This window comes from Coturnix japonica, chromosome 7, assembly GCF_054131305.1.
Source record: "Coturnix japonica strain WE chromosome 7, WE-NBRP24, whole genome shotgun sequence".
NCBI classification, from domain to species: domain Eukaryota; kingdom Metazoa; phylum Chordata; class Aves; order Galliformes; family Phasianidae; genus Coturnix; species Coturnix japonica.
In genome coordinates, this window is record NC_140669.1 from 17195782 (window position 1) to 17208817 (window position 13036).

The following is a 13036-nucleotide window of genomic DNA, read 5'->3' on the forward strand; positions in this document are numbered from 1 at the left end:
GCCATACATAATCTAAAATAGTTCAATAAATAAGTCCCATATTAATTTTTGTTTATTTCTCAATCACCATTCTCTTAAAATGGAAGCTTCTGCCCACAGAACTCCTTCAAAATAAGGGAATTTATGTGCAATTTTAAAAAGGAAATGCACAGCTTTGTTAAATTTCAGTCAATCAGATATGCCTGAAAAGCGCTCTATTTAAAGGCTGGGCTTTCGTTTTGCTTTAAACAAACAACCAGTACAATAAGCATGCCATCAAGTCTCTAAATATGAAAGTTTAGATTATAATGGAAGTACTGATCGTTGCTGATAAGTTAGTTAATAAAAGCATTAGAGGTTAATTCTGAATGAAACACTGGTATTCATGCAGCTCATTAGTATGACACAGGAGCTGTCACTAAATCTCTGCATGCCACACTGATGCTTGCTTTCTCTGTATTATTGTAATCTGATACTTAGGCATCAATTGTTTAAGCCTTATTCAATAGCTTTGTTTGATTTTGGAATTGGATGTTTAGGTACTGCATTGTCTTTTACCCTGAAGATTTGGAACAAACAATTTGCATTATGCTCTCTTAAAGGCTGTTTTAACAAACCAACATACATTCCTTTAATTAGAAAGAAGGAATAAGTCTATTTCTGAAATGTTATTTTGCTTATTTAATCCAAAATGCAGAGCTCAAGTTTAGTCCTTTAAATAAAACTGAACAACTTAAATTTCAATACAAGGTGACTGAATACACATTAAAATCTATTCAAAAATTATATGCATAATATATTTAACTTAGAACATCCCCCACATGCACACACACACACATTTATGAAGAAACCAAAGGATGACTATTTACTTAAAATATTTCTTTAAAATTTCAGCTCTGTCAGTTTGAAAGAATAATGTATTTTTGGTATGCAGTGTTTATTAAGGCACTTTCATATGTTTCTAAAATAGTAACATTTCAGAATATTACTGTGCCTAAGTTTGCAGCTTATGCCACCCATTTCTGAAGGAATGCTTTAATCCTCCCTACTCAGAAAAAAGGCAATTTAACATTGATAATGTGCCTGCTCAGAGCTCCATCTGGTTGCTGCTGATAAGGGCATCTGTGTGACAGGGGAATTTTCCACTCTTCAGGCGATTTGCAGTGCTCACTGAACTTCTAAAAATCTACCAGCAAGAAAGCAGGGATTTCATATTAGTGGACAAAATAGCAACTGTACATCAGAACGTGATGGTTCATCATGGGAATATAAATGAAACCAGTATGTTTGATTTCTGTTAATCTTTTGATAACTAATTTGGAGAACAAAACTAATGGCAGCCTCTCATTTAAAGGTTTCTAAAAAATTAAGTCAAAAGGCACTACCTCAGTGTTTAAGAACACTTTTAGATCCAGTATGTTCAATTTCCCTTTCACCAAGACATACGTAATCTTTAAAAAAACAAAACTCTATGACCATTCTGTAAAAACTCTTCTTGATGCACCACTGCCCCAAGCTCCTCAAAGAGAGGAACTTACAGTTCAGCTGTCATAAAAAGCTAAATATTAGCCTTTCCTATAAGACAGCTCCTTTGAGACACACCAAAGTCTTGATGGAACAGCACACAACAGGAAAAGCATCTTCTGTTAAAATGAAACACATCTCCTTGTAAGATGGTCTACATTAGTCACATCCCTAATCATTTTTGAGAAGAACTTGCTTAGCTTCTGCCTTTTCAAGCTCCCTTTTGCCTTCAGAATCCGATAATAAAAACTTGTGTACCATCTGCTCTCTACTGAAAAGATACAGAGCTCACTGTCTAGTCTCCCAAAGAAGAAAAACTGATATCTGGTATTAGTCATAGATATCTGGTATCTGATAACAAAGGGTATTGCAGAGACATCTGTGTTCCACTATTTCACCTCAGCCCCCTCAACATGAAGAAAACAGAAGGATAAAAATCTTCTATTATAATAAGTCCAAAATGATTAACTATTCAGCACATCTTAACATTAACAGCACAGCCAGAGTGGGAACCATTTCCACCTCTTGGCTCTCCTGGCTGTGATACTGACAGCAATGTGTGTGGAATCACATAGCCCTGAAAAACACTGGTAGTTTTCAAACTTTCTAGAAAAAAAATGTTAATCACATGAAAAGAACTCCAACTGCTGATGTAGGAAAGGTTTCTTCTGCAATCCCCAATTAAGTAAAGAAAACTAATGTCTGATGGAGAGATTAAAATCACCTCATGATTTAAAAAGCATCAATACAGCAGTGATACAGAAATAATCTCTGAATAACAGCAAAGAAGATTTAATAGTTTAGAAAGGAAGGAAGAAAATAAATTCAACAAAAAACAGGAGCAAATCCTCAATAAAAAAACCAAATGAGATGAGCAGCAGACAAGATGCTCTCCATGTTCTGTGCCTCTTCTGCATTTACTAAAAACAAACAGAGATGCATCATTCCACTTTGCATGTCTGCATATGAAAATCAGAAAACAAAATCTTGATCTACTAAGTGTTCACAGTGTGCTTTGAGGAGAGAGTGCTATACTTGTTAAAATTTACTTACACGCAAGAAGAAAACTTGTTTGGTGACACCAATAGTGATGAACACAAAATAAAGAAAAACCAAAACCATACTCACCGGGCTACTGAATACATGAACAGAAAGTCATTGTCAGGGGATCCAGGACTCTTGCTGTAATCTGTGTACTTCTTCTGTGTGGTACTTTTTATGTCTTTCATTACAGATTCCATTTCTTTACTGAGGTTTGTTTCAGACTATGAACAAGGACACAAAAGTTTACTTAGTTTTACCCAAAGAAGTCCAACAGCTGATCATGAAGTTTAGGACTTTCATGCTTATACGAATACACTCCCAGTTACGAAATAACAGGAATTAAAAGACAATATTCTGTCTCACAGAACATTACAGGTTTTTGGGTTTCTTTGACTCTCTGAGAACAGTGCAAGCAGTGAGATTCTTCAGCTTGCATTATTTCTAACAGAATTTGCATTGCACAGGGAAAGTAACACGTCTCCATCAAGACTGTATGACTAAAAGAAAAAAAAAAGCCTATGAAGCTTTATAATATGCAAACATCTGGTAAACTACATTCCAAGTACAACAATTAATCCATATCTTAAATTGTTCTTAACAGACACCCTTAACAGCTTCCAGTCAGAAGGATATTGATATTTTTATATTGTAAAGAAATGATAAATGAATTTAATATTATATGACCCAGTTCCATGTATATTACTATAGAGATAAGTGAAAATGTAATCCATAAAAAAATTAAAAATCACATTTTTGCTTTTCTTTTATGGCTTATTCTAGCAGGCAATCCAATAAATGCTGCAAGTGTTTGAAAAACTTTGATTAAACAGTGAAATAATGTTATCTTCCATGTCAATAGAAAATGAAGCTTCTCACGTTGCTGCATTTCTAAAAGGTCACAAACACAATCTAAGGTAAAAACTGATACATAGAGGCAAATTAACAAGGATCTTTCTGCCTTACACTGATGCTTACTGGGAAAGTTCCCAGCTGTTCTTGAAGATCTTCCACTTCCTGTACAAGCTCTTGCATGCACTTGTTACTATGACTCTGCCAAAGGCTTCTTTCCACATTGTTTCCAGGATAACAAGGAAGAACGCTGTTAGCAAACTGCCTACAGAGAGGACAAGTAAATTCTCCTTTGTCGACTGAGAAACCCTGGAGGACTTGGTCATTCTAAAAGAAAATAAAGAAGATGTAGCTGAAATTTGCTCAAGACAAGACTTCATAGCTCTGGCAGTATTAACACGGACTTGAACCAAAAACTGCAAAGAAAGAATAATTCTCCCTCCATCAAGTACTTAAATATGTTTGAGTAGATGCAGACCAAGAAACTTGGTAGTCACTGGAGAGCAGCATGACAAAAAAAAAAGCAGAAGTGAACAGGAAAATCAAGTCCAACTATAACTTAAATATCAATCAATTGGCCCCAATGCCAAGGCATTCTGGTAAACTTACATATACTTTTCTGGATGTTGATTTCCAATTGTACTTATCCACATAAACATGAAGTCTACAAATTATTTGGTACTAGGAATGCTACAAATCGTCAAAATTATTACGCTCTAATCCAGTTAGCAGTGATAGAGACTAAGGCAAAAGTTCACTTAACTAATCTATAAATCTTGAACAATAGAAAGAGATGCAGTAAAATTTTATTTGGTGTTGAGGTAAGAAGCTAGCAGGAAAGGAAATTCAGTATCTATATAATGAAAAATGTTATTTTTCTAAAATTCTGTGAGGTGAGATTCTACAGTGAAAGTTCAAATTTTACTTAATTACCTCGAGGACACAATTACCCCAGACATATCTTTACAGTTAAAAGGAAAAGAACAATTCATTGAATCCAAAGGTGGCTCAGGCTCCAGCTCCTCAAAAGTTGAATTTCACATGATGACCAATGCTGATTGTTAACTACAGAACATTGTCATAAACTCTTGTTTCTTTCTATTTTGAGAAAAGCTATGGACAAAATAAAACTAAGGACTTACCACAATAATTAATTTCAATAAAAAAACAGTTCCACATTGAAAAAAAAGAAAACAAAAAACATAATTTTGTCTTTATTTTATTGCACTAGATAATAAAGAAATAAATAATTGCTTAAACTGATGATGTCCTACCACTGCTCTGCTTTTAGTAACATTCTAGAGTGCCACTAAGATCTACAACTGGGCCACAAAGAGGCCAGTAACATTAATAGAAAAACCATCCCATTTTCTCAGACCATATAAAAATATGGATGCCTGTTCCAAACAACAGCTTCTGAGGTCTGACTAACAAAATATTTAATGCCATACAAATAGGGGTAATTTCCTAATGGCATTCAATGAGAGAAAAAAAAATTCTAAGAGTTAAGATGCTTAAACTCATTTCTCCAAACTGCATGCATATAAATGATACGTGTAATGTGAGGTAAAAATCTAACTTCTGATACAAAAATTCAGTTTTGACATTAACTAAATCCATGCTTTTGAAATATACCTTTTTTCTAGAATTCCTGGGTAATTTCTACTACACATGAAACAGCAAAATAAAATTCAATTCAACAGAAACGAGAGAAAACGTGAGGACTGCACTAAGTGAACATGCATGCCAGAAAAAAAGAAACAAGAAGGATTTCACTTTTTAATGACAACATTACTTTCATCAAACATTTTTTTCCTGTTATATCTAAATAAGTTATAAAATAAAGTACTTCTGTTAGTAACTTCAAGGTGTAATAAGGAATCTATGGTTTGGTATGGTAATAAAAACAATTTGTCCATTGATGCAAAACATAAGTACCACATTGTTTTTCTCTGAATTGGACAGCATAAATCCAACTGAATGTATTGAGAACTGTACAGATCCAAGTGAAAAAGACAATCTGCAGTTTTACTTACCCGTAAAGACTCCATGTAAGATTTATGACAATCAATGTGTAAAGTGTGACCACAGGTTTGTACATAAACACCTCCCTCCCAGCCTATCGACACTGCTTGCAGGCAGGAACTCTAAATGAATAAATAAATAAATAAATGAAATAAACAGATATAAAGGCTATAAAAGGCATTGAACACAGCATATTTTATGATTAAAAAAAAAATAGCATGCAAATAAAAACCTATATAAAAAAGATACATATTATGGAAATAATTCATATTTTGGTAAGGTATTGACTTATACTAGTAACTTACATATCTGCCATTACGTTATTCTTTCCAACAGAGATCATCACTTCAGTTAAATGTCTGTAGTTCTTATCACTTAAGACAATGACCTCTACAAAAAAATTCTTGCAGTATGAGAACAGCCCTACACTTATATCATCTAGTCCAATAATACAAGCTTAACTTTCCCTAGCATTTTATTTAGTTTTTTTTATATTATATCTATAATAACTAAATCAGTTATATAATTAAACACCAACCTGTTATTAAAATTCAGTCTTTTTTTTTTAAAAAAAAAAAAGTTACTGAGTAACACTGTCAATAATACATCATGATTACTCGGTTCAGTGAATTAATTTTTATACTATGAATGTTTTGAAAACATGGACCTTACTCAAATATTGCACTTAACAGCCCACATCTAGAACTTAAACAGTTAAACAATTGGTAGCTCTAAAAAAAGTAATGAACTGAAAAAACAGTCACCACTGGTAAGCTTAGAATAAGGAATTCTTGAAGATATGCTTGCTGACTTTAATTATAGTCAATAATTAGGTTGACTGTATCTATAATCTCTGATTCCCCAATAAGTACTTTCATAGACAGACTGAAATTCACATTCTAATTACACATTTAAACAACAGAAAAAGATTTACAGCTACTGGTATTGCAAAACAATTCTAAGCACAGGCTCACCCTAAAATGATCTTTAATACATAATAGAAAACCACATACAACAAATAACCAACGTGTTTTCTAAGGATGTCCTGCCATCTGCTAGCATCATTTTTCCAGTATATGAGCTCCTAGTGTCACCCAGTAGGCAGACAGTACTATGAGCAAGGCATGGCCATCAGACATATCCAGATAAAGCCCCACGGGTCACATGCTGCAAGCAGGGCAAGCATTATCACATGGAATTAATGAGGCTGCTTGGTGGCATTTGTTTATTTAAGGACACATTTAAAAACTTAAAGTCTACTGTGCCTTTTCCCATTTCTAAGATTCATACCTACTAGGAAACAGCAGATACTTCAGCATTAGTGAAACCTGGATTGCCTGACCCTTAATGAAATTACCTAGTCTGTATATAAAATACAGCCTTTTTCTATTCTTTCCCTTTGTACATAGAATAAACTATAACATATTTCATAACTAAAATTGTTCCTATCTGACCAAAATGTTCTTGCCTCCTGAAGTCTGTTGATAGAGGAAAGACACTCACTGGGAAGGACACAGTTGATAAACAAAGGACTTTTAGCACTTAGCTCAGCTGAACAAGCCACTCAAGACACTATCAGATGTTTCCATTTTTATGCCAAAAGTAATTTAAGGATTAGTTCTTTCACACAGAGGCATATTTTAGCACTGTACTGACCTAGAAACTCGAAATTAGAAATAGCTTAATTCAAATAATTTAAATGACTGAAGTTTTTGAAAGCAGGATACATGTGCTCCCTGCATTAGAGCGTGTTTTAGACTAGTCTGTTGGTAACATTACTGCACAGAAGTGAGAAAAACACACTTCAGTGAAATAAAACTTCTGCATAACAGTTTGCCTGGAATGTCTTCCCTTTGCAGTAGGCAAATTTAAAAATAAGGCTATAGTATTAAGTCAATAATTATGATTACTTCAGTAGGAAGTAATTTACATTAACAATGGGAAATAAACAGGTGTGCACTACTGACACAGAGAAGCTTGACAATCTTTCTCAGCATGAAAAACGGAGATATTATACAAAGTGTGCTACTTCACATCTTTCTTTCAAGGGAAATATCCATGATTAACTGAAGGACAAACTTATAAGAACACTAATGCTACCAACATGAAAAGAAAAAATTGTCATGTTTCATTTATGTGTGGATCACAGACTATGAGAAAGCTAGCTAACACACCTAAAAAAATGCAGGTTTTTTTTCCTCTTTAAAGCCAGTATCTAAGCTTCAAAATGCTGGTTATTTGGTTTGACGTGCCCAAGAGCTAGCACATCATAGGATACATCTCCTCCCCTCCAGAATGATACCTCAGAAAAGAACTATATTGTCTTATGCAGCCGTTTTATACAGTAGCAAGGAAAGAAATAGTCAGCACTTCCACAAAGGTCTAACAGTGAACAAGTCCAGTTAAGTAACAAGAATTGGCTCCCAAAATTAAATATGAGAAACTGTAATGTATGGCTTTTAGCTCCATGAAGCAAAGCAGAACTCTCTTTGAAACAGCTGATAGACTTTAAAACAGACAATAACGTATCAATGAATGCATATCTGAACTTCAGTAATTTTGTGCAACATTCAGGATACAGAAGAACAGGACTTTCTTCTGATGGCCCCTCCTTTCCATTCACGCATCTTCACTTTCTCTATGGTGGTTCAGAAAGTCAAAACAGCTCTTTCCATTTTCTCTCACCTGCTGAACTATTTATTATCAACTGGGTTCACAGAATGGCCACAACAAAGCTGGTGTTTTGAAAAGATTACTTAAGACAGCAAAAACACATCTCAATTATGTGGTCACACTAAAATGTAAAATATTCTTTTCTAGACAGTAACTGCAGGGATATTTAATAAATACACATTTGTAGATATGGTAGTTACCCATGCCAAAAACATAGCTACGGGAAAACTAGGCATCATGAAAAAAAGGACCCTCTCAAATGTAAACAAGAACTATTGCTAAGAAGTGTTCACTAGGTGTATAAACGAAGCTACAAGGAAAACTCCTGTATTTTAACCTTTCACACAACTCATTTCTTAATTGGTAGTTTCAGTCAAATGAAATACTTACATCTTTAAAGTATCGCTGTAAAGTTGTAAGCCTCACATCATGCAGTGCTGCACAGGTATCCCAAGGGTATATCTGCTCCTCCTCAGTAGTTGGCAGTTTCTTTGGCTCAGTGCTATTGCGGCATTGACCCAACACTGTATGCAGAATAGAAACAATGAAAAACAATACATGAGGAAACGAGCAGGAATATTCCAGCTTACAGCTACAATGTGTTCTGTCAAAATAAGACAGTAAAAAAATTACTAAAAAACTAAGTATTGAAAGCAGTGCTCTCGCACCAGAATTGTGTATATACACATGGCTATTTTCTCTTTCTTCTACAACTTATTTTCTATATATACTGCTGGGTTTGTAGAAATTACAAAGGAATTAAAACTGTTCAACTCTTCCAAAAATAATTGCCTTTCCACATGTCATGATACTCAACGATACTTATGCATTCATAACAAAATCTGTAGAAACACTGCTTATCTAATAAGTCAAATGCTCATACCTGAAGATGCTTGCAATAGCACAACTAGCCCTGTAGGTCTGTCTTCAGTAGAAGGCCCACTTTGTCCACAAATAACACAGTCATATATTGCCTCAGAAACATGCTGTTCTGATGTAGCTATCTCCATGGCAATGTCAGCATCTGGCGATTCTATAAAGAGATAAGAAAACCAAGGGAAAAATATCCAATTGCACTTACACTGATGTAGTGAAGAACATACCAAAATGATTACCTTAGTTAAATCTAGAACAAAAATATTGAAGGCTACTTGAAACAAACCTCATTCTTTCAAGTAGAAAAAGACCTACACAGAGCCAAGTATACATTTTCCCATATTCAAAACTATTTCCAGTGAAATTAAATACATAGTTCAACTTCTGTATTAAACTGCATCTTTTAAAAACATCTATAAAGCTTAGATGCAACTTCTATTCAATTAGATAATAACCCAAAAACTCTGAATACATTGAGATGAAGGGAAAGTAAATACAGAATTTCTGCTGAAGCTGGAGATCCTTGTAACTATTTCCTTCTAATTATTGTCAGAGTAAAACACAATAAAATTATCTTTTTAAAAGAAACCTGGACAGTCTTCAAAAAATTTGGGATGCATTAACAAAGCAATATGTTGTTATGCTATATCAGATATTGGATAATTTAAGATTTGCTATCTAAAACTCACGTGTTTTTTCAGTGATCTACATTGTAATTTCTCCTAGGGGCATGGACAAAAATACAAGGCTAAAGATCAGCCTCAGAGCACTGAAGCAATCCCAAGTGATGGAACTTAGCACACATGACAAGCAATGGTGATGGATGATGGGGCAGTGTTAATCAAAACGCAAGGAATTTTATGACATTTGTATAGCTGGTTTAATATCACAGAAGGGCCAAGTTTGGCACAGACCTCTCGGGGTCCTCTAGTTCAACTGTCCCAGTCAAAGCAGGGTCATTTTACCACAGTTCTCACTGCATCCCATCAGATTATGCAGCAAACGTTAAGTGGAGGAAGCTTTTATTTGAATACCCAATGAAAGTTCTTTACGTAACAGTTCTCACACGTTCCTAATTTCTTAAGCTTAGTTAGAGTGAAATGTCATGCATTGCCAGAGAAAAGCACAAACGTCATTTCTGCAGACTGCATATAAATAGAATGTGCTCAAATCTGCTCAAGTTGGATTTCACTGAAAACATCCAGAAAGAACACTAAGCATTATTTTTTTGTTAGGAAGAAAAGCACGTTAGGAGTAAATGATTCTCTCCCAACTGCTCAGGAATACATGCTATCAAGACTCCCGATCTAGAATATGAGGCTACATGCCTTCTGTTCTTGCCCAGTAAGCATCCCAAAGAAGAACACTTCCTGCTAACCTTCAGCCATGTGCTCCATCTCCCTAAACAGGCCAAGGTGCTGGACAAAAAACTCAGAAACCTTCAGTCTGTCAACAGTTCTCATGCAGAACAGCTTTTAGGAATGCTCTCTTCTGAAAACCCACTGCAGAAAAGGCCAGCATCTTTTTCTTTTTTTTCTTTTTTGCTATGAAAGACTCCAACGTTCTCATTCACAGGGCAGCAACAAAATTACACTGTTTTAGCATGTTTGGATTTCTCAGACCATATAAATGAAAATGAACTGCAATCTTCCCTGACCTACAGCTGTTAACATTGTACACACATCTATCACCATCTAGTGGCAGTCAAATGACACTGAACAAAAAAGCAGAACATCAACTGAAGCCTTTTTTGTTGCTCAAGTCCAAACAACCAGAAAAGCTATCAGCAACTGAAACACAGGAGAAAGGAAACAAAGCTATTTTTCACATTTAACATTACCTCATGATTGTGTAAAGCAAACTTGTTACATGAAAATGACCCTAGAAATGCTGCCTTTTATTTTTTATCTTTTCCTAAAACGTCATAAATGAAACATATAATAAGGATGCATTCAATATTTTACTAAGTGCCACACTGTATTCTTTTCCTGCAATCTGATTTTGAACAATTCATAAGTCCTTAAAACAAGCTGACTTTTTACTGATAACAACCCATTCATTCCTAAGTTCCATTCATCATTTTAAACCTGAAGAAAAGAAATACAGACCATCAAACATAAAAGATTTAAAACCAATTCAGTGTGTGTGATCTACACTTCTATTTCCTACATGCAACAGGCACATAAAAATCAGGTCAATTAAATTTCACAACTCAGTGTCCAAATGCAGGTTTCCTTCCAGCTGCTCAGACCACTCCAGCAAACAACAGAATTCCATGGAAACTACATTTCTAGCACCATGGAGGTCTGGAGGACTTCCTGATCAAGCAGCTTCCTCCATAGATAATGAACGAAAGCAAAAGTGCAGTGCTATTTTGTCCATTAGATATAGAAAACACAGAAACAAAAACAATAAATCTAATTTTAAAATCTCCCATCTCCTAGAATGCAATTCTAGACTGCTTAATAAAACAATTACTCTATTAAGTGCCCTTGTATATTTATATTTGAACTCTGAATGCAATATGACTAAATTCCTTCTAGTTTAGCTTTGAAACAAAACTAGTACCACCATTACTACCTTGATTGTACCAGGTGCCACTAAGAGGTGAAGAATAATCTATACCTCCTCCTTTTGCTTCCACTGAAGCTCAAACCCTCACCATTTTTTCCCCCAAACACTGAGAAGGTATTCCCACTAATACAGCACTTGTATGTTACGTCCCAGAACAACGCCACCTTACTAAGCACTGAAGGAATACTCTAACGGCTATTTGCAAAGCCACACGTTTGGGGGTATTACCCCACCATCTTTCAAACCATTTTTGCAGAAGCTTGCAGTTTTCCTCTGAGCATAAGCTGCTAGCAGCCAAACCAGGACAGCTCAGCACCCCTCTGAAGATTCAGGAGGCAGATATCCATGATGGGAGAGAGAGAAGGGCCAGCACACCTCCAGGGCAAGACCTGAGCCTGCCAGCTGGGCAGCAGCCATGTGAGACAGCAAGTGTATTTTATGTTAATCACGCTTTGGAAAGCAACCAAGGATGCTCATAGCTTAAACCTCTGAAGAGACAGAGTTTTAATCCAATTCATTGCGCCCACACATGTTCTAATGACGGCAATGCACATGAGGGGAATCAAATGGGAAATGCATGATAATGACATGTGGCACTGATATCCATTCACCCTGTTCTCCCAAGGTTCATCCTATGTCATAACAAATCCCACAGCTTTAGAGTTTCAGAACTTTTCTTTGTCTCTGTAAATTAATACAAAAATCAAGAGAAATACAAAAAAAGATAAAAATCACTGAAGGACAAAAATATTTAACCTGTGACAGAAACCCAGGGTGGTGCCAAGCACTCTAATGTTTTAAATGAAGTTCTTTAGTTCTTGGTTTAGTTTCTGTACCAATAGGAGCAATAGACCCAAAGTTACAAAATCTCAGCATTAGCCACCTCCTAGCCAGTACCCATCAGCCTCCTACAACCTCAGTTTCATCACAGAACACAGTGCTGCCTGATTTCGCCCCCTGTACCCCCCTCCATTTTGCACTCTCCCTAGTTCACTTCCCCTCTTTTCCCCTACCCAGCCAAATCCCAAAACCCAAAGGGTTGTGTAAAAGTGTCTGAAGACGATATGTAAAATTTACAACCTCTGACTTCAGTCAACATATTTCCTGCTGTATACGCTGTGCGTCAAAATGGCCCTCAGGGCATCAAAGCAACCATTAGCATGCTAATATCATCTGTACTGACCCAGCACATCTATTCTCTAGAGATCAGTACTTAATTTATTTTTCTATCTGGGTTCAGAAGATTGAGTGTTAGGAAATATATGTCACCTTGCATTAAAACTCTGCACTTCTTTTTATAAAGTAGCTAAGGAGCATTAGCTTGAAGGACAAAATGAGGTCCTGCTGAGACTCAACATCACAGGAAAGAAATGCAAAATCACATCAGCCACCTCAGAAATAGACCAGTATACAGATTTTTCACAAAGTTACAGTTGATTAAACAATTTCACGGGTTTGAATCACTGTATTTCATATTTATGAAACTTACACA

General features: G+C 35.5%; 1 protein-coding gene across 15 annotated transcripts in view; it reads right to left on the reverse strand.

The window, feature by feature from the left end:
- UBR3 (ubiquitin protein ligase E3 component n-recognin 3) overlaps nt 1-13036 on the reverse strand; it is an 85319-nt gene that overhangs the window by 26200 nt on the left and 46083 nt on the right. For 9 of the 15 annotated variants that reach the window (XR_014947950.1, XR_014947952.1, XM_085552481.1 and 6 more), the window contains 5 exons: nt 8978-9127; nt 8485-8618; nt 5433-5543; nt 3511-3723; nt 2632-2768 (listed from right to left, as the gene is read on the reverse strand). Coding sequence is in view for 11 of the 15 variants with exons in the window: in XM_085552481.1 (XP_085408607.1) it covers nt 2632-2768; nt 3511-3723; nt 5433-5543; nt 8485-8618; nt 8978-9127 (745 nt within the window). In the remaining 4 variants the exon portion in view is untranslated. Of the gene's footprint in view, nt 1-2631; nt 2769-3510; nt 3724-5432; nt 5544-8484; nt 8619-8977; nt 9128-13036 lie in introns of those variants that run through there. The other 6 variants (XR_014947951.1, XM_085552480.1, XM_085552476.1 and 3 more) reach the window with 1 other exon arrangement.